This window comes from Olea europaea, unplaced genomic scaffold, assembly GCF_002742605.1.
Source record: "Olea europaea var. sylvestris unplaced genomic scaffold, O_europaea_v1 scaffold244, whole genome shotgun sequence".
Taxonomy (NCBI): domain Eukaryota; kingdom Viridiplantae; phylum Streptophyta; class Magnoliopsida; order Lamiales; family Oleaceae; genus Olea; species Olea europaea.
In genome coordinates, this window is record NW_019242592.1 from 468,536 (window position 1) to 490,292 (window position 21,757).

General features: G+C 36.7%; 3 protein-coding genes across 8 annotated transcripts in view; all 3 read left to right on the forward strand.

The window, feature by feature from the left end:
- Positions 1 to 2,735, forward strand: part of LOC111382178 (LEC14B homolog) — a 10,666-nt gene extending 7,931 nt beyond the window's left edge. For 5 of the 6 annotated variants that reach the window (XM_023006072.1, XM_023006076.1, XM_023006074.1 and 2 more), the window contains 2 exons: positions 1,329 to 1,389; positions 2,324 to 2,735. In XM_023006072.1, coding sequence (XP_022861840.1) covers positions 1,329 to 1,389; positions 2,324 to 2,503 — 241 coding nt within the window. In that variant the 3' untranslated portion in view covers positions 2,504 to 2,735. Of the gene's footprint in view, positions 1 to 954; positions 1,161 to 1,328; positions 1,390 to 2,323 lie in introns of those variants that run through there. The other variant, XM_023006077.1, reaches the window with a different exon arrangement.
- A 5,596-nt stretch (positions 2,736 to 8,331) lies between these two features.
- Positions 8,332 to 9,371, forward strand: LOC111382134. The gene is made up of 3 exons (XM_023006009.1): positions 8,332 to 9,005; positions 9,063 to 9,147; positions 9,270 to 9,371. The coding sequence occupies exons 1-3, from the start codon at positions 8,332 to 8,334 to the stop codon at positions 9,369 to 9,371; spliced, it is 861 nt and encodes a 286-aa protein (XP_022861777.1).
- Positions 9,372 to 10,302: 931 nt separating this feature from the next.
- On the forward strand, positions 10,303 to 13,095 carry LOC111382135. Its single transcript, XM_023006010.1, has 9 exons — positions 10,303 to 10,398; positions 10,481 to 10,564; positions 10,661 to 10,715; positions 10,811 to 10,866; positions 10,988 to 11,130; positions 11,225 to 11,714; positions 11,835 to 11,962; positions 12,023 to 12,245; positions 13,039 to 13,095. Exons 1-9 carry the CDS (start codon positions 10,303 to 10,305, stop codon positions 13,093 to 13,095), a joined length of 1,332 nt encoding a protein of 443 aa, XP_022861778.1.
- The last annotated feature ends 8,662 nt before the right edge of the window (positions 13,096 to 21,757 follow it).

Genomic DNA, 21,757 nt, shown 5'->3' on the forward strand with positions numbered 1-21,757 from the left:
AAAATGATAAAAAAAAAAAAAAAAAAAAAGAAATTTCGGGTGTGAACAGTACCCGTGAACAGTGACGGTTTTTTTTTTTTTTTTTTTTTGAAACTGCTGAAAAATCTATAAAAAAAAACTGAAATTCCGGGTGTGAACAGTACGATTATTTTTTTTTTTTTTGCCTAATCAACTAAAAAGAAAATTGAACAAGAAAACTGTTGCCTCATAACAATTTTTTTTGTTTGTGCTGCTTCACAAGTTTTTGGGAAGAGGATAGGAAGAAAGTTTTGGATTGTGGATGAAAAATTACCCAAGTTTTGGCTCTGATACCAATTTGATGTAGGATGAATAAGAAAGAAAGAAGAAGGAACGGGGAAGAGAAACAGAGAGAAGGGAGAAGAACCAGGGGAAGAGAGGGGAGGGAGAAAATGGCTGCAAGCCAAACAATATTTCAATTCTAATTCATCATCTCATCAACTGTCCAATTTGATGTAGGATGAATAAGAAAAAAAGAAGAAGGAACGGAGAAGAGAAACAGAGAGAAGGGAGAAGAACCAGGGGAAGAGAGGGGAGGGAGAAAATGGCTGCAAGCCAAACAATATTTCAATTCTAATTCATCATCTCATCAACTGTCTCAAATGAGAAACAAAACAGAAATAAATAACAACACAAACCCTAAAGAGAAGGGTTACTCGGGCTTGTGATTATAGACCGATGCAGTCCCAATAGAACATACTAGAAGAGGGATGTGTAGACCAACATCAACATGGTTTTATGTGGTTGACAGGGATTTGATCTCATTAAATGTTTTGGTGGATGTAGCAATGGATTGGGACGCACATGAATTTATGTGGTTGTGGAGGATTTAATTTCATTGCCTAAACCTAATCTAAAATTCTAAAACCACCATTTTTTGACTGTCTGGTTTCATTTTCTGGTTTGGGCCCTTAAATGGTCTATACATTTCAACAGGCATGTAGATGTCCAATTGTTTGCTCAAATACTGTCGTGAAACTTCTCTGGCGTTCTGATAAATGGTAGTTTGACCTTAGAAGCTTATTTTGATTATCTAGATATTTTTTCCAGCTTCCTAGTTCCTGTGCTTCCACATATTGCCATTGTTTGAGCCCCATTTTTGCCACGAAAATGTATTTTTGAATAGTGTAATGATGTGAAATGTGTGGTTAAAAAATAAGAAAAAAATTTAGATTTTCGTGTAATATTATTTTATTGAAGAATGTGATTGAAATTATGTCAAAATACTGTTTAAAAATATATTTTTTCAAAAAAAAGGGGCTCAAACAAGGGAATTGACTTCATATTTCAATGTGTGCATTGACTTGCAGCACGGCGCAGAAGTATTTATACACTGGATCTGCTGACTCCTGTGTTTATATTTATGACCTGGTATGTATTTAAATTATTGTGTGTTTAGTCTAGCACCATGTGTATTTTACTATTTTTCTTTGCATTGTTTGTGTACGTTGGAGTATTGCATGAACAATTTATGTTGATATTCCTTCATTTATTTAACTCGTGTTAAGTCGTGTATTTTCTCTTGAGATCTTAAAATTTTTGTTACTTTTATAGTTCACCTACAACTTGGATTTCTGACAAGTATTGGGAAACCTTTTCTTTTTCCTCAGGAAATGATTTGTTTCTGAATGGTAGATGCATTAGAAGAAACATGCAATTTTTGAAAGGTTAGGGAAAATTTAGGAAATGGCAAATGAACATCTGTCTTTAATAGTTACAACAACAAACAACTCGAATGGGTTAACAAAGTCTTTTTTTTTTTTGCTGCACTGTTAGATTCCCTTTTTAAATGATTTTTAATAGTTTGTCAAACAAAAAAGGTTAGCATCAATCTCGAGATTCAAAGCGTATGGGGATTGATTGATAATGAATTCTAGTCCTTCAGGCTTCAACAAATCAATATAAGTTTAGAAGCCAACTGTATATGATCCTATCTTGATTTTCAGCCATAAAATTTGGAAGTCTTTCCAATTCCACGTGCATTAGTGCAGATTCCTGAACTCTTTTGCTACATTTGTTTGTTTGAATGCATTGACCATTTAGGAAAACACTACATTCAGATCACTCCCTGTTGGTTGTGAACATGAAAAGGTTGCTAATTGGCCAACAAATACAAGAACTCATTGACATCTTTTATTCATAATACATATACAATGTGTTTGGTAAGCAATGCTTAATGATTCTAAATAGGACAAGATTTTAACTTCTTATTCTTATTCAATATTGTGTAGTACCTTCCAATTTCGTATACAAAACATTAACAGATTGTTACTAGTGACTAAACTCAGTTTTTTCTCTTGTATAGGTGAGTGGAGATCAAGTTGCAAAACTCGATTTCCACGAGGATACTGTAAGAGACTGCCATTGGCACCCTTTCTACCCTATGATGGTCACCTCTTCTTGGGATGGCGCCATTGCCAGATGGGAATTTCCTGGCAGCGGTTATAGTCCAACACCTGTGAGGCAATCTAGGAGACGAAGATGATCTTTCTACTAAACTGCTTGTCTATCTACTGGTGATGTTTCATTGTGTTCCTTACAAAGCTGTCATTACTTCCCATATTATACCATGTAAATTCATCGTTTCACGAGTGTTATGTATAGAGTATCATGGTCTGATGGTCTTACAAAAGAACATAAATGGTAAAAACATGTTTGTTTCGTCACTTCCCCCAACATAAGTGATAATGTATTAATGGTTTATGTTATAGTCTAAATTTCTTGTTGAATATAATGATGACACTTGGCAGCACTAGATAGGAAGAACAAATATGACTAACAAATATTTTGGACAAAGTATGTTAAAACAGTCCAATCCATAAAATCCTCAAAATATCGATCCCACTCTCAGCAGGGCCTGCTGGGCTTGTGTTTCGTGAGATTGAGTGGAGCCAAGCCGTATAAAGTCGAACAGCCCTTATAGCACTAGCAAACGGCCTACTTATAGCCCTATTTCCCCCTTTATTTGGGGAATATCTTTTTGATAGGTGCTTCTATTTGTATGGGGAATTTGCAGCTAATAGATCTCACCCAGTGTCCCCCTCCTTCCCCCACCACCTTCCCAAAAACCAGTTGTCATTGGTTTTGACACATTCTTGTTGACATAAAATGAGTGATAAACCACAAGAATTCCCCACGATGAGAGGTACGACCTTGGTCCAAGACCACTCAAAAGCAGCAGCTATGGGGAGGTTGCCCCTTTCTCCTTAGGCTTCGAGATGGTGTCCAGTACTCTTGCACAAGGTCCAATACCACTCAAAAGCAATAGCTATGAGGAGGTTGCCCCTTTCTCCTCGGGCTTCGAGATTGTGCTAAGTACTCTTCCACTTTACTTTCTTTTTGTGAACGATGTTATATATAATATTATACATGTTGCCTAGAACTTACAAAATTGGTATGAGCTTATCCACCTTCGACTTCTGGTGGTCGATTCTACTCTGAAACTCAAGTCTTGAAACACTTTCATGTACAACCGATATTGGGAGCACTACATTTCTATAATAAATAACTAGATGTACGAAGAAAAAATATGCATTTTATGGTAGTTCATCTCCTCTCTTGTACATATCCGTTGAATATTCACAACAGAGAGCTCAGTCCTAGAATCTTCCTTAAGATTTAGAAGCCCAATTTCTTGGAGTCTCCAATTCAGATCTTCAAAGGGTAATCGGCAAGAAGCATAATGTATATAGATTCCAAACATTATTATTAAGATCTTGTTTTGGAAGTTGCTTCGATTCTATATCTCATGTTGAGGATTAGGCTATACAATCTTCTTCCTCAATGAACTTTATAGGATATTTCCTCCTAAGTGCAGGTCTCTTCTGGAACTTTTTCTTGATCTGCTGCCTTTAACATCCGTACAACCTATATCACATGGAAAAGTAACAAACTAATCCTTATTTTAAGTAATTTTGGAGTCGTCTGTGTCATCTCAGTGAACACTCATTAAATGGAACTCATGCCTGGCTCATTTGAGGCCTTTCTATTGAAGATTGATGCATACATACAGAAGCAACCATAACCATTCGATTCATTTGTTCCGAGTCATAAGCATGACAAACTAGCTCTGCATTGTTCTTGCTGATGAGCATAGGCTTGGCCCGTACAAGTTCAAATAGAATATAGCCTTCACGTGTTTGGTATACAATATTAGGCAGTTGTCATCCAGAGAAGCTAGCGTACTCACATCACGAGGCCTTGATGTGAATCGTCTATGGCTGGTCGATTAGTTATGAGCTCTAACAATAGTACTCAAAAAGCATAAACATCAAATTTTTTCATCTACGATGCGGTGCATGAAAAGCTCAAGAGGGAGACAGCTGCACGTAACAAGGAAAACAGTTGATCAAACTGAATTTTTAGAAGAATTCAGTATAAGCAGATTTCTTCCTTAGGGTTTAGGTGCACTGAGACAGTGAGTTGAGTCCACCGGTCGAGAATCCACTCTGTGAGCCCAAAGTCAGCGATCCACGTTGAACAAAAAAACTTAAGCATCAAAGTAGATGATTAATGCGTTTTTGTGCACTTATTTAATATACAAACATGACTAAATCACGAGCAAAATATTTGAATTGTGGCTTAAATTCGTTCAATTGTTGGATTTTAGGGTATAGTGATTAACATGGTGGAATTCACGAGAAAAAGAAGCAAAAAGGACCAAAACGAACTAGAATGGAAGTTCAAGGATCAACATGCAAATATCCAAAAGATGAACCAAAGGAGCAATTAAAGATTCGATCAAGCCAAGTACCATTTGGAGGTTAACATTGATAGAAGGAATGAAAAGAAGGAAGAAATGAGGCCAAGTGTAAAAGTCCGAGAAATAAAATGAAATTAGGCTATTATGTTGTGATGGTCTAGCACCACGAGCTTATCTCATTCAAGAAACGAGTTGTGGAAGCTCAAATCATTTAAGAATGTAAAAGCCCAAGCTATAAATTAATTAAAAGTCCAACAATTAAAGAGATTAAGTTTAAGTAAATTTGATTACAAAAATTGAATGAATAACTGGGTTGCCCCAATGGTCATCTACTTGGTATTTCATAGAGGCAACCTAGGTTCGAATCACGATATAGATGTTTTTATAAAACTTTTTTATGAATTTTTTTAGGCTTAAAAACTTTTCAAATTCTTAGTTAAAGATCCAATTTAACAAATTTTATGATAATATAATTCCCCCCATTTAGTTTTTCATTAAAAAGAAAGGTTACAAGAAGTGGAAGGTCACTTTTTCACCACATCCTTCTTTAAATCCGAATTTCATCTTTATTTCTCTCAAAAAAATATATTTTATGTCAATTTAAGTTAAGGGAATAACAAAGGTGAGAAGAAGAAAGACTTTCTACACATTTGTTCTTTGATATCCAAGAAAATTCAAGGTAGGTTGACGTGCAAGTGTTATTTCGTTTTCAAATTTGATCTTTCGTTAAAAGTTGAATGAAATGGTACCTCCGAGTACGATGCTTCGACACTACTATAGTTTGAATGATCATTCTCCGGCTCTACGTATTATGATAATGCTATAGATATCGAATTTTGCCGAAAATTCATCTACGTGCGACGGTATGAATCCATGGTTCGAATTTTCTAATTTGATTGCGAAATGCACCAATGATATCTATTAAGTATCAAACTCATGGGTTAAATCCTTTTTTATAGGTTGATTTTGTTCTTTTGTTGCGGGCGCAGATGATGGTGGTTGAAGATGTAATTCGACATGGAAAAGCCGGTGAATTAACAGCTTTAAATTGATTATGAAATATTCGCGTTTCCTATTAATTACTTTTCTACGGATATCGTATATGAAACTATTTATACGAACATTTTCTTATGAATATGTTATGTTTAAATATATATATATGTGATTTAGAATTTACTTACGAAACACCGTCTTTAAAAAAAAAAATGTTAACTAGTTAATATTACTGTTTTCTTAGAAATTTCAGTTTCTGCACAGATTTTAAAAATTCATAACTAATTTGTTACTTCGAAGTTTTGAACAAAGCTAATGGTGTTTGATAGTCTCATAAGTTAGCTACTGAATAAACTTAGAATCATGTCAATCCGATGTCAGTAAAATTTTATGTCACTTTAAGTAAACATAATGTTGCCGTTTCCTGAAAATCCCAGTTTGTGCCATTGAACTTAAAAATTCGTAACTCAATCGTTACTTGGGATTTTTGGACAAAACCAGTGGGATTTAATAGCCTTATGGATTAGCTACTGAATAAACTTCAAATCATGTCAATCCAATATCTATGAAATTTTATATGCCACCTTAAGTATGCTGTGCTGGGTTATTTCCCAAATCGAGTTGCTGCGAGATTTTGAAAAATATTTTAACATCTTATATGTGGCCGACCAAAGCTGAATTTTGGATATGTTATATTATGAGAAGTTCCCTACTTTCTCTTAAAGTTTCGTGAAGTTTCGACCTAGATTACTATGTAAACGAGTTTACTTTAAAGTTTACTGCGCAAAAATGAGAAGTCAAACAAAAACATTTATTTTTAAATTCTTGCCTAGAATTTCACGTAACAAAAATGTATTTATGCATGGATATCACGTGAAGACATTAGGAATTAGTTTCTTTTGTATTGAGTTATGTTGTCATTTATTGTTCTTTTAAAAAAAATATTCTTATTTTAAATTTTTATAATTTCCTCTAAAAGTTTAGCTATTTTTTTTATGTTTACGGCTAAAAGTACCATTAATCTAACGACGTTCCAGTCCTTGCGGGTCGGGGCGTTACAGTGTGGTATCAGAGAACGAATTTAGTTGATTCTGTAGAATTAGCGTATTTTTTCTTATAAAAAATAATAATAATTAAAAGATGAGAAAGTGAAACATTTAAGGCATTCCATGACATCTTGCATCCATCAATTAACCTCATCCGATGAACCCAAGGTATGAAATAAAATATTATGTTCCACTTTATTTTTCAAGCATGATTTATAAATCATTTAAGCTTGAATCTATGAAAATGCTAAGGATATTTAGGATGAAATATGTTATGTAAGTTATATTTTGTTTATATATACATGAAGAAATGATGATTAGCTATTTTATTGAAACCCCAAAAGCATAATGTATAAGTTAATATCACTAACAGAGATAATACATAATTGGACACTTATGTGACAGACATGGTTAGAATTTATCAGACAACTAGAAAGGCCGTGTGTAGAGTAGCGTTGAACCGTAGGTCTATCATTCAATCCTATGAGAACTACGTGACTGACCCATCTCGTCCATTTGTTGAACACATATATAACATTTACGAGAAATGTATGGCGACGGTAGATGCAGGACTGGAGATCATGCATATCGAGGCTGTAAATAACCTCATACACTCACTTCCACCTCAATGGGGAAACATGGGAGTCATGGTTAGGGATGAGATGCTAGAAGGTAACCCTTCAGAGCACCTAAATGCAATTGAATTCGGTATATATTGTCAGATCCTTCCAGACAGGTGGAGTGAGAGCTTAGAACCTCAACCGGATATAGTAATTGAGCCTGAGCCCGAGCCCAAGCTCCAGCCCGAGCCCGAGCCAGAGCCAGAGCCAGAGCCAGAACCTCAATTTGAATCGGACCCAGAGAAAGATCCCGAATGGGAGCATGAGAATGACTTTGGGTTGGAATTAGAGAATGAACATGAGCATGAGCCACTGGTTGAGATGAACTTGGAGTCTGGGCCTGAGGCAGAAGACTCTTCCGAAGATTCGTAAGATTCATAGGGATTAGAAATTAGATTCATTTTCCTTGTGTTATCTTTTCCTTAATGTTATAGAAGTAAAGGTTGTCGAACTATTGTATATCCTGATTTCAAGGAGTACTTTTAATAAAAAAAAATCAAATCTGGTTTGAGCTGAAAATATTCCCCTATTTTAATCCTGGTTTTGGAAAAAGAAGTTAATGTGAGATATTATAATGTCTCGTGCAAATCAAAACAATTTGATAAGGGATCTCCTACAAGCGGTTCAAGATCTTGGCAGGCAGAATCAGAACCCAGCTCCACCTACACTGCTAGCTCCTATTACTCTCTCGACTCATGCCTCGGTGGTTGAGTTATTTCGAAGGCATAAGCACCCTACCTTCGATGGAGCATTTGGTCCACTAGTAGTGGAGGAATGACTTTGTAAGCTAGAACGAATTTTACGACTCATAGACTGTACTGACGCCCAAAAGTTTCAGTGTGCGGAGTTTATGTTTATTAGTGATGCAAGTTACTGGTGGGATTCAATGTCTAGGACTAGAACCCCGGAGTAGCAATTGGCGTTAACATGGGAACAATTTAAAGAGGAAGTAATGGACAAGTATTTTCCTCAATCTCTAAGAGATTTCAAGGAAAGTGAATTCCTTCGGCTCAAACATGGTAATATGTCCCTTATTGATTACGAAAGAAAGTTTGATCAACTCTCAAGATATGCTCTACACCTAGTTGACACGAAAATTAAGAAGACTAGAAGGTTCGAGCAAGGGTTAAACCCAGACCTAAGCATGATCCTTATGTCAAATCGTTTCACATCATATCGTGAGATGTTGGAACGAGCTCATGCTATTTGGTATCAGAAGGCTAATGCGGGGCAACGCCGTCAATTGTACAACCAGCGAGATAGAGCGCATATTGGAAAGAAGAAGTGGAATGGTCAAGACAAAGGAAAGGGAAAATGGCAAAATAAGAAGGCTAATATCAGATCTAGTGCTAGCAAGGCCATAGTAGCTACAGTTGCGCCTTGTCTGAAGTGTGGTAAACCTCATCGTGGTGAATGCTTGTATGGAAAGAATGCCTATTTTCGGTGCGGTAAGCCAGGACATATTGCTAAGCATTGTCCTATGTTCACTCAAAAGAAGGATGATAACAGTGATCAGAACAAAATGGGAAAAGCACGAGTCTTTGCACTGACTCAGAAGGATGCAGAGGAAAACTCAAATGTAATAACAGGTATTTTACTGATATTCAATACACCTGCTTGTGTACTGTTTGATTCGGGGGTTGCTCACTCTTTTGTATCAACGTCTTTCATTGCTAAATCTAGTATTACTTGTGAGAAGTCAGAAAGTACACTAGAAGTTAGCGTCCCCTCAGGTAGAACATTAAATACAGATCAATTAGCTAGGTCGGTAAATCTTGAAATCGAAGGAAAAATATTAGAAGCTAATTTGTATCTGATAGAGATGAAAGACTTCGATGTGATTTTGGGCATGGATTGGTTAGGATGTAATTATGCAACCATTCGTTGTAGAGAGAGGGAAGTGTCTTTTTAGAAACCAGGAGAAGAGCAATTCGCTTTCCTCGGAATAAAGACCAAACCTCATCTCTAACTGATATCGGCCTTGCAAGCTGAGAAAATGATGAGAAAAGAAACGTACTGAGGGTTTATAGTTATCATCTCAGGAGAAAGATGGAGAACGTACCAGTGGTACGAGAGTTTATAGATGTGTTTCCAGAAGAACTACCTAGCACTCCACCAGATAGATAGGTGGAGTTCACAATAGATCTGGTTCCCAAAGCCGCACCAGTATCTAAAGCTCCATACAGAATGACTCCAAAGGAACTTCAGGAGTTAAAATTTCAATTACAAGAATTGTTGGATTGTGGCTTTATTCGACCAAGTGTGTCTCCTTGGGGCGCACCAGTATTGTTCGTAAAGAAGAAAGATAGAAGTATGAGGATGTGTATTGATTATCGGGAGTTGAATCGTTTGACCATCAAGAATAAATATCCTCTCCCAAGAATCGAGGATTTATTTGACCAATTGAAGGGGGCTAAGGTATTTTCCAAGATCGACTTACGATCTGGATACCATAAATTGAAGGTTAAGGCAAGTGATATACCCAAGACAGCTTTTCGAACTCATTATGGACATTACGAGTTCACAGTTATGTCGTTTGAGTTGACAAATGCCCCGGCAGTGTTCATGAATTTAATGAATCGTGTATTTCATCAGTATTTGGATCAATTTATCAGTCTTCATTGATGACATCTTGATATACTCCAAGAGTAAAGATCAACATGAAGAGTATCTTAGAATGGCGTTAGAAACACTGCGTAAGGAAAGGTTATATGCCAAATTTAAAAAGTGTGAATTTTGGCTTGAACAAGTTGGATTCCTCGATCACATAGTTACTGTCCAAAAAATTGAGGTGGATCTAGTAAAAGTGGAAGCAATAACTAATTGGAATACGCCAACTAACGTGGGTGAAGTTCGAAGTTTTCTGGGATTGGTCGGGTACTATCGGAGATTCATAGAAGGATTTTCCAAAATAGCTGGACCAATGACACAATTGACAAGGAAAGGAGTAAAGCTTAAATGGATAGATACGTGCGCAGAGCTTTCAGGAGCTAAAACGATAATTGATTTAAGCACCCATGTTAGCTATACCCGAAGGTTCGGAAGGATTTGTTATATATAGTGATGCATCCAAACAAGGTTTAGGATGTGTACTGATGCAGCACAAAAAAGTGATTACCTATGCATCAAGGCAATTGAAACAACATGAACTGAACTACCCGATGCATGATCTAGAACTTGCTGCAGTAGTGCATGCTTTAACGATATGACGTCATTACTTATATGGAGGGAAGTGCGACATTTATACGGATCATAAAAGTCTCAAATATTTCTTCATACAGAAGGAATTGAATATGGGACAGAGACAATGGTTGGAACTTGTAAATGATTATGATTGTACTATCCATTACCATCCTGGTAAGGCTAATGTTATTGCCGAAATGCTAAGTAGAAAGTCAGTGGGATGATTGGCATCATTACCTACTACTCAGTTGGAGTTGATCAAGGACTTGGAGAATTTACGAATCGAAATGGTTGCCACACCAGAGTAAGTCACCACCTATTTAGCAACTTTGGTGGTTCGACCTACTCTTAGAGATCGGATCATTGAGGCACAAGGTAAGAAGCCATTCTTGCAAAAGATCAAGAACGAGATTGGTACTGATTAGAGAAAGGACTTTAGAATAGCTTCAGATAGGGCTATGATGTTTAAAGGAAAGATTTGTGTACCTAAGGATGAAGTTTTGAGGAAGAAAATATTGGAGGAAGCTCATATCACTCCATACACTGCACATCCTGGTGGTACAAAAATGTATCAAGACCTTCGAGATACATTTTGGTGGAGGAATATGAAAAGAAGCATAGGTCTATTTGTGACAAAATGGTGTGTCAACAAGTTAAAGCAGAACATCAAAGACCGACAGAGTTGTTAAATCCATTGGATATATCAGAATGGAAGTTGGAGAATATCGCAATGGACTTTGTGGTAGGATTTCCGAGATCAGCAGGAGGGCACAATGGTATATGGGTAATAGTGGATGGTCTAACGAAGTCTGCTCATTTTCTTCCGGTGAAATGACATTCAATTTAGATCAGGTGGCACGGTTGTACATTAAAGAGATCATAAGATTGTATGGTTCCCCCATATTCATTGTGTCTGGCAGAGATTCGAGATTTACATCTAAGTTTTGGAAGAGCTTGCAAGTGGCTATGGGAACGAAATTGAATTTCAGTATGGCATATCACCCTCAATCCGATGGTCAATTTGAAAGAACCATTCAGACTTTGGAAGATATGTTAAGAGCCTGTGTTTTGGATCTAGGAGGCAATTGGGAATTGTATTTACTTTTGGTGAAATTTGCATATAATAACAATTTCCAAGCAACTGTTGAAATGGTACCGTATGAAGCTCTATGTGGTAGAAGATGTAGATCATCTGTTCATTGGGATGAAGTAAAAGAAAAGAGAGTTTTGGGACCAGAGATCATTGAAAGGACGGTCGAAGCCATTGATAAGATCCGCACTAGGATAAAAGCAGTGCAAGACAGACAAAAGAGCTATGCAGATATTAGAAGAAAGGACTTGAAGTTTCAAGTTGGAGATAAAGTCTTTTTAAAAGTGGTACCAATAAAGGGTGTACTTAGGTTTGGCAAGAAAGGCAAGCTACGACCTCGTTATATCGAACCTTTTGAAATACTTGATAGGGTCGGAAGTGTGGCTTATCAAATAGCTTTGACGCCCGAACTATCAGCAGTTCACAAGGTATTTCACATATCAATGATCAAGAAGTATATGCATGATCCTGATCACGTGGTCAATTATCAATCCCTAGATGTGCGTAAAGATTTATCTTATGAGGAATTATCAATTAGAATACTAGATCGAAGGGTACATAAATTACGGAGCAAGGAGATTCAGCTGGTCAAGGTGCAATGGAATAATCATGGAGTCGAAGAAGCTACTTGGGAGGAAGAAGAAGAAGTTAAAGACAAATATCCGACACTCTTTCCCAATCCATAAGGTAAATTTCGAGGATGAAATTTTTTTTAAGGTGTGAGGGATCTAGAAACCCGATAAATAAAATGAAATTAGGCTATTATGTTGTGATAATCTAACACCACGAGCATGTCTCATTCAAGAAACGAGTTGTGGAAGCTCAAACCATTTAAGATTTTGAAAGCCCAAGCCATAAATTAATTAAAAGCCCAACAATTTAAGAGATTAAGTTTAAGTAAATTTATTACAAAAATTTAACGAATAACTGAGTTACTCCAATGGTCATCTACATGGTATTTCATATAGGCAACCTAGGTTAGAATCACCATTTAGATGTTTTTATAAAACTTTTTAATGATTTTTTAGGCTTAAAAACTCTTCAAATTCTTAGTTAAAGATCCAATTTAACAAACTTTATGATAATACAACTCCTCCCATTTAGTTTTTCATTAAAAAGAAAGGTCACAAGAAGTGGAATGTCACTTTTTCACTACATCATTCCTTAAATTCGAATTTCATCTTATTTTCTCTCAAAAAAATATATTTTATGCCAATTTAAGCTAAGGGAATAACAAGGGTGAGAAGAAGAAAGGCTTTCTACACATTTGTTCTTTGATATCCAAGAAAATTCAAGGTAGGTTGATGTGTAAGTGTTATTTCGTTTTCAAATTTGATTTTTTGCTAAAAGTTGAATGAAATGGTACCTTCGGGTATGGTGCTTCAGTACTACTATAATTTGAATGATCATTCTCCGGCTCTACGTGTTATGATAACGCTATAGATATCGAATTTTGTCGAAAATCTATCTACGTGCGATGGTATGAATCCATGGTTCGACTTTTCTAATTTGATTACAAAATGCACCAATGATATCTATTGAGTTTCAAACTCATGGGTTAAATCCCTTCTTACATGTTGATTTTGTTCTTTTGTTGTGGGCGCGGATGATGGTGGTTGAAGATACAATTCGACATGGAAAAGCCGGTGAATTAACAACTTTAAATTGATTATGAAATATTTGCGTTTCCTATTAATTACTTTTCCATGGACATCGTATATGAAACTATTTCTACGAACATTTTCTTATGAATAGGTTATGTGTGTGTGTGTGTGATCTAGAATTTACTTACGAAACACCGTCTTCAAAAAAAAAAATGTCAACTAGTTAATGTTACTGTTTTCTTAGAAATTTCAGTTTCTGCTCAGATTTTAAAAATTCATAACTAATTTGTTACTTTGAAGTTTTGAACAAAGCTAATGGTGTTTGATAGCCTCATAAGTTAGCTACTGAATAAACTTAGAATCATGTCAATCCGATGTCGGTAAAATGTTATATGTTACTTTAAGTAAACATAATGTTGCTGTTTTCTGAAAATTTCAGTTTCTGCCATTGAACTTAAAAATTCGTAACTCAATCGTTACTTGGGATTTTTAGACAAAATCAGTGGGATTTAATAGCCTCATGGATTAGCTACTGAATAAACTCAAAATCATATCAATCCAATAACTATGGAATTTTATATCCTGCCTTAAGTATGCTGCACTGGGTTACTTCCCAAATCGAGTCGCTACGAGGTTTTGAAAAATATTTTAACATCTCATATGTCGACGACAAAAGCTAAATTTTGGGTATGTTATATTATGAGAAGTTTTCTACTTTCTCTTAAAGTTTCGTGAAGTAACGACCTAGATTACTATGTAAACGAGTTTACTTTAAAACTTAGTGGGCAAAAATGGGAAGTCAAACAACAACATTTATTTTTAAATTCTTGCCTAGAATTTCACGTAACAAAAATGTATTTATGCATGGATATCACCTGAAGACATTAGGAATTAGTTTCTTTTGTATTGAGTTATGTTGTCATTTATTGTTCTTTTTAAAAAAATATTCTTAAATTAAATCTTTATAATTTCCTCTAAGTTTACGGCTAAAAGTATAATTAATCTAGCGACGTTCCGATCCTTGCAGGTCAGGGCGTTACACCAAGAATGTGGAAAATGAAGTTCAAGGACTAAAATCAACTCGCGAAAAATTGAGGCACCTATACGGTCACATAGGTTATACCTATGCGATCGCATAGGAGCCTCCCGAACATAAAGGGGCAAAAATTGTTAGCCTATGCGGTTGTATAAGCATAATTCGAGGTCTGATCCTACAGTTTTCTATTTTCGATATAACTCTTTTAGAACTTAATTGGGATGCAATACAAAAATCTAGAGCGGTCATATTTCGAGATAGAATGCATTGGGAGGTAAGAAAACACATCTTGGCGATGATTTTGAGCCAAAATAACAAGGATTTACACAAAGATCATCTAGATTTCAAGCGAATTCATAACCCGGTGATGCTTTTTCTTCAATTTATCATGTATTCTGTAATTTTTTCCATGATAGGCTAAGTTTTCATGTATTAGGAGATTGATGTACCATATGATGTGATTTCTTTAATTTCTAGTTTGCAATTTGACTATAAACACTTATTTGAATGTTTGAATGATTTATATACAATAATTTTCTTCCATAATTAAATGCGCATCATTATGTGATGTTTGGTGGTTTATTTCATCTGTTCGAGAGGAGAGAAATAAATTTGACAAGGTATAAATCGTCGTAGGGTCCGATAGAAGATAGAGATATACCCCTATGCTTCGCGTGAATATTTAGATGTTCATAAAACCACATACATTCTTATATATACATTTGTCGTAGAGATATAGGCCAGTGGTGTATAAGAATGGGTTCAATACATCTCGAGAGAGAGTGTTGAATAGAATTAGGAGCATTGATTCGTCAATAATTCAATCGTGTTGTCATTTTGTGAAATTAAAGTTAAGAGTGATCATTGCATGGGAATTCGTGATCATAGTGCTTTTAATTTTCATTGAATACAATCAATTTGATTTCTAAACATTTAATTTGTATTTTAATTCGTTAAAATATTATTTTGCATATTGATTTCATTTCAATCATCAAGTTTGCATGAATTAGGGTCTTCATAAATAGGGTTTTATTAAATTAAGGTTTTTATAAGAATAAATTCCTGTTTTGATAAATTTGTTTCGGTTAAGGTTAAGATAGATAAAATTGAACTACTCGATCTCTGTAGGATGATACTTGAAACTTAATATTCCACTTTATTACTTGTTAACGAACAGTACACTTGCAATAATTTTAAGTTGAAAGAAATATTTCGTGAACAAGTTTTTGGTGCCTTTGCCGGTGATTAAGTATTCGTTTGATTTTATTTATATTGGCACTAATTCGAACATTCATACTTTCATTTTCTGTTATTTTGTTGTGATTTATTTCATTTTGATTTGTTCTACTTAATATTTCATTTTAACATCTAGGCACTCATTTTGACTCTTCTCGCAGATTTGCATGTTAAGGTTTGTTGAAGGAGAATTGGTCCCAGCAGATCCAAAAATCGAACGATCTCTACATCGAAGGCAGCGAGAGAACAGAGAGGCACATCAACAAATGGCTAACGTGGAGAATAATCTAATTTTTCAGGCCAATGAAAAAGGGGTAGCGGATGAAGGAAATATGCTCGTAGGAGATTTCATGACCCCTCAGATAATTCAAAGCCAGTCAAGTATTGTGTATCCATCGTTTGGACAGTCGAACTTCCAACTGAAGACTAATGTGATACAATTATTTCAAAACGGCCATCAATTCTCTGGAAGGACCGAAGAGAATCCACATACGCTTGTTTCTCATTTTCTGGAGATGTGCCAACAGTTTAGATATCAAAGAATCTTAGACGATACAATCAGATTAAGATTGTTTCCACATACACTGCTCGATAAGGCAATTGAATGGCTAGATTCACGACCAATCGCAAGCATCACTACATGGAATGATCTAGCCCAGAAATTCTGCACTAAGTTCTTCCCACCTGCTAAGATTGCAAAGTTCAAGCATGACATTTGTGTCTTCCGTCAAGGCGACTCGGAGAATTTCGATGAAACTTGGAATAGGTTCAAGAATATGCTGCGAAAGTGTCCACGTCATGGAATTAACAAGGGACTTCAAGTCCTATACTTCTATGCAGGATTACTCCCAACCTTCAAAAACGTGGTTGATTCATCTTCTAGTGGATCACTGTCCACAAAGACAATTGATAAAGCACTGAAACTTTTCGAAAATATGGCTACCACTTTAGCTATATGGACATCGGATCGAGCAGTTCAGAAGAAAACATCGAGGGTTTATGAAGTGGAGGTTTATTCCGCATTGTCAGCAAAAATTGATTCATTTTTCACAAGGTAGAGAACATGACACAATCAGCTATAGCAGTATAGTCGAATAAGGCTAGTAATGAAGAATATGGAGCCGAACATCGAACAGCAGAATGTCCAATCTTGGTACAAGGAGTAGAGCAGACAGATTTTGTTCAATGGGGACAGCGGCAAAAAAATAATACATATGGGGAAACATATAATTCGAGTTGGAAAAAGCACCCCAACTTCTCTTGGAGCAATCAAAACCAGAATAAGCGACATGGTCAATATCAGCAGCTAGAGAAAAAGCTTCCATTAGAAGATATGTTTGGTAAATTCATGGAGAAGACTAATCAACACATGGAAGCAAACAATCAATTCATGAGAAAAATCGAGGTCACTCTTCAAGACCAAAATGCAGCAATTAAAAATTTAGAGACTCAAATGGGACAGATAGCAGTTGCTTTGACTGGCAGAGCACTAGACAGCTTACCAAGTAACACAGAAATAAATTCGAAGGAGCATGTTAAGGCAATTACAACTCGAAGTGGAAAGCAACTGTCGGAAATCCATGTAAAAAGGTCGGGTGTAAATCAAGAAACAAAATCTCCAACGATGAAAGATCCTATAGAGCATGACGAACAGATAGAAGAATCCATCCTAGCTGAAAAACCAGGTAAAACATAGGGTATAGCAATCGTTAACCCTCATGAGCCTCCCTTACCGTTTCCACAAAGGCTAAAGATGCAGAAGTTGGAGCAACAATACAAGAAATTTCTTGAAGTTTTCAAGAAACTCCATATCAACATCCCACTCGTCGATGTACTGTTCCAGACGCCTAGCTACGCAAAGTTCTTGAAGGACATAATATCAAGCAAATGCAAGCTAGGGATCACGAGACAGTAATGCTAACAAAGGAATGCAGCGCTAGAATTCAGAAAAAGCTCCCACCAAAATTGAAAGATCCAGGGAGTTTTATTGTTTCTTACACGATTGGTGAAGTTTATTTTAATAGAACTTTGTGTGATCTTGGTGCAAGTATAAATTTGATGTCTTTATCTGTTTTCAGAAAACTTGGCTTGGGAGAGGCTAAGGCAACTACTGTAACGCTGCAGATGTCTGACAGGTCATTAACACATCCCAGAAGAATAATTGAAGACGTGCTTGTCAAAGTGGAAAAAAATCATATTCCTTACAAATTTCCTAATTTTGGACATGGAAGAGGACAAAGATATTCCACTGATACTGGGTAGACCATTTCTGGTAATAGGAAGAGCCTTAATCGACGTTCAGAACGGGCAATTAATTTTGAGACTAGGAGAAGAACAAATCTCGTTTAATGTCTTCAAGGCAATGAAATTACCTACAGAGACAGATAGCTGTTTTCAGATCGATGCGATTGACAAGGTGGTTCAAAACTCGTTTTTGCTACATAACCCATTAGATGCATATGAAGCTTGCATTGCACATTTGCAGTCAACGCAGCCCGATTTAGTGGAGATGGAAACTCATGCAAGGTTCTAGATACCAACCCACCGTACACACGCAAAAGATATTTTGAGGAGTTTGGGACAGGACCATAAAACCACTACCGTCCATTTAGCAACCGTCGAAATTAGAACTCAAGAAGTTACCGCCTCATCTCAGATATGTATACTTGGGGGAGTCGTGTACACTTTCAGTGATAATTTCGAACATAGTCAGCGAAGTGGAAGAGGAGAAACTGCTTAGAGTACTCATGAAGAATAAGACAGCAACTGGATGGACCATAACATATACCAAAGGGATTAGCCCTTCATTGTGCATGCATAAGATTCTCATGGAAGAGAATTTCCGGCCAACCATAGAGAGTTAGCGAAGGTTGAACCCAAATATGAAAGAAGTGGTTAGATCAGAGGTACTCAAACTTCTAGATGCTGGAATTATCTATCTAATATCAGATAGTGCATGAACTAGCCCAGTTTCGATAGTTCCAAAGAAATGTGGAATAACAGTAGTGCCAAATGAGAAAAATGAGTTGATACCGACCAGAACAGTGACAGGATAAAGGGTTTGCATCGATTACTGCAAACTCAATGCAGCAACAAGAAAAGATCACTTTCCCTTACCGTTTATAGACCAAATGCTGGAGAATTGGCAGGCCACTCACATTACTACTTCCTTGACGGGTATTCAGGTTACAATCAGATACCAGTGGCACAAGACGATCAAGAGAAAACTACATTCACGTGCCCTTACGGTACTTTCGCATACTGCAGGATGCCTTTCAGCCTTTATAACGCCCCTGCCACATTTCAACATTGTATGATGGCGATTTTCTCAGACATGGTAGAGAAATTTATAGAGATATTTATGGACAACTTCTTGATCTTTGGGTCTTCATTTGACGAGTGTTTGGAACACTTGAATATGATATTACAAAGATGCAGGGAAATCAATTTAGTATTAAACTGGGAAAAATGCCACTTCATGGTGCAAGAAGGGATCATACTTGGGCATCGGGTCTCAGCAAAAGGGTTTGAGGCAGACAAAGCAAAAATTCAGGTTATTGAAAAGTTACCGTCACCAACATCAGTTAAAGAGGTTCGCAGCTTCTTGGGACATGCTATATTCTACAGGAGATTCATAAAGAATTTTTCAAAAATCACCAAACCCCTTTGCAACCTGTTAATGAAAGAACAACTTTCAACACTTTGAAGGAGAAACTCACGTCAGTGTCGGTAATTTAGCATCTGATTGGGAGTTGCCTTTTGAGTTAATGTGTGATACTAGTGATCATGCTGTAGGTGTAGTACTGGGACAGCGAAAGAACAAGATCTTCCATATGATATATTACGCAAGCCGAACATTGAATGATGCCCAGATCAACTACGCAACCACTGAGAAGGAGCTCTTGGCGGTGGTCTATGACGAATTCAGATCATATCTCGAGAGGTCTAAGGTCATAGTCTACACAGATCACGCTGTATTGAAGTATCTAATAACAAAGAAGGATGCTAACCCGAGATTAATCCGTTGTATATTACTGCTGTAAGAATTCGACATTGAAATTAAGGACAAGAAGGGCAGTGAAAATGTGGTAGCAGATCACCTATTGAGATTAGAACATGAAGAACCAGAAGTGTCAGTGGATACCAACGAAATTTTTCCATATGAGCAGATGTTTAGTGCAGAAGAAGTCCCATGGTATGTAAATATAGTCAATTATTCGGCTAAGTCAATCCCACCGCCATATTACTTAGGTCACCAGAAGAAGAAGTTCTTTGTCGAACTAAAATATTATTTTTGGGAAGATCTTATTCTTTATAGGCGAGGGGCTGATCAAATTGTGAGAAGGTGTATACCTGAAGATGAAGTACCTGAAATTCTTGAGCATTGTCATTCATCTGCCTATGCGGTGCCCCTGGGATCTTCAAAAACTACTGCTAAGATCTTACAGTCATGATTCTATTGGCCTAAATTGTTCAGAGACGCCTTTGAGTTTGTTAAGAGGTGTGATAGATGCACTAGGAACATCTCAAGAAGGAATAAGATGCCATTAAACAGCATATTGGAGGTCAAGATATTTGATGTTTGGGGAATCGATTTTATGGGACCGTTTTCCCCATCATTTTCAAATCAGTACATCCTAGTAGCAGTTGATTATGTGTCAAAATGGGTGGAAGCAGTTGCATTACCAACGAACGATGTGAAAATGGTAATTGGATTTTTGAAGAAATACAGCTTTACCAGATATGGAACACCGCGGGCAATAATCAGTGACGGGGGCAAACACCTTTGCAATCGCCAGTTCGAGCAATTATTGAGTAAATATGGGGTTAAACACTGTGTAGCAACCCCATATTATCCACAAACCCGCGGGCAAGTCGAAGTGTCCAATCGGTAGCTGAAGAGAATATTAGAGGTCACAGTGAATTCCTCCCTAAAGGACTGGTTTAAAAAGTTGGACGATGCATTGTGGGCATATAGGACTACATTCAAGACACCAATAGGCATGTCTCTATTCCGCCTAGTTTTTGGAAAAGTGTGCCACTTTCCACTGGAAATAGAACACCGGGCATATTAGGCTATGAAATAGTTGAACATGGATTTGAAGGCCACCAGTGAAAAGCATTTATTGTAGCTCAATAAGTTAGATGAATTCAGAATGGAAGCCTATGAAAACTTGAAGCTTATCAAAAAACGCACCAAAAAGTGGCATGATCTACACATTCAGAGACGAGAGTTTGAAGTGGGGCAGAAAGTCCTGTTATATATCTTGAGACTCAAGCTTTTCCCTGGAAAATTAAGATCAAGGTGGTCGGGCCCTTACAGTGTCACTAAAGTTCTGCCATATGGAGCTATACAAGTCAGCCATAAAACAAAAAGAACATTCAAAGTTAATGGGCAAAGGTTGAAACACTACTGGGACGGGGACTTCTCCAAACAAACCGTTCAACTCAGAATGCCTAATTGAAGCAGAAGTGGAAGAGTCGAGCTATCGACTATAAACTAGCGCTGAGTGGGAAGTAACCCATTGTATCCTTTGGTTTATTTTATCTTTGTTTGCATTAGCTTAGGAAATTTTAATTTCATGCTTGCATTTTTAGTTAGGTCATTGATCATCCTTGCACGTCAATAGAGTCTAGGCACCGTTCACAGGAGTCCCTAGGCATTAAGCACGAGTTAATACAGATAGAAGTTGTTGGGTGATTGGGTGTGACATTCACACATTTCAAGACAAAAGGTCGTTTTCAAAAATTTAAAAGGTCAATGTGTGATCGAGAGTTCAAAGTGGTTCTGGCACTAAGTTAAAACCCACACACGCACCAAGATGTTTAAAAATCTAACTTTGAAAAGTTTGGGGTGTTGAAAGGTCGGGTCAAGGTACTAATTGAAAATCAAAGTTGGTCGAGGTCGTGTTCTTGGGAGAAAATCAATTTTTTTTACTGTATTCTGTTTTGTTTTATTTTATTTATTAACGTCAAAATAAATAAAAATTGGACGTTTAGTTTATGCGGCTGCATAGATGTAGTCAGGGCCGACCCTTAACTCTATGGGATCGCATAGAGTACAAACGAAAAAAAAAATTTAAAAACTTTAGTGACCGCATAGAGTACAAACGAAATTTTTTTTTTAGAACTTTAGTTTTTTTTTATATTAACAAACAACCCTCACACTCACACCAAGACCCGCTCCCCAACTCCCTCACCCGTGTCCCTCTCTACTCGGCTCTTTCTC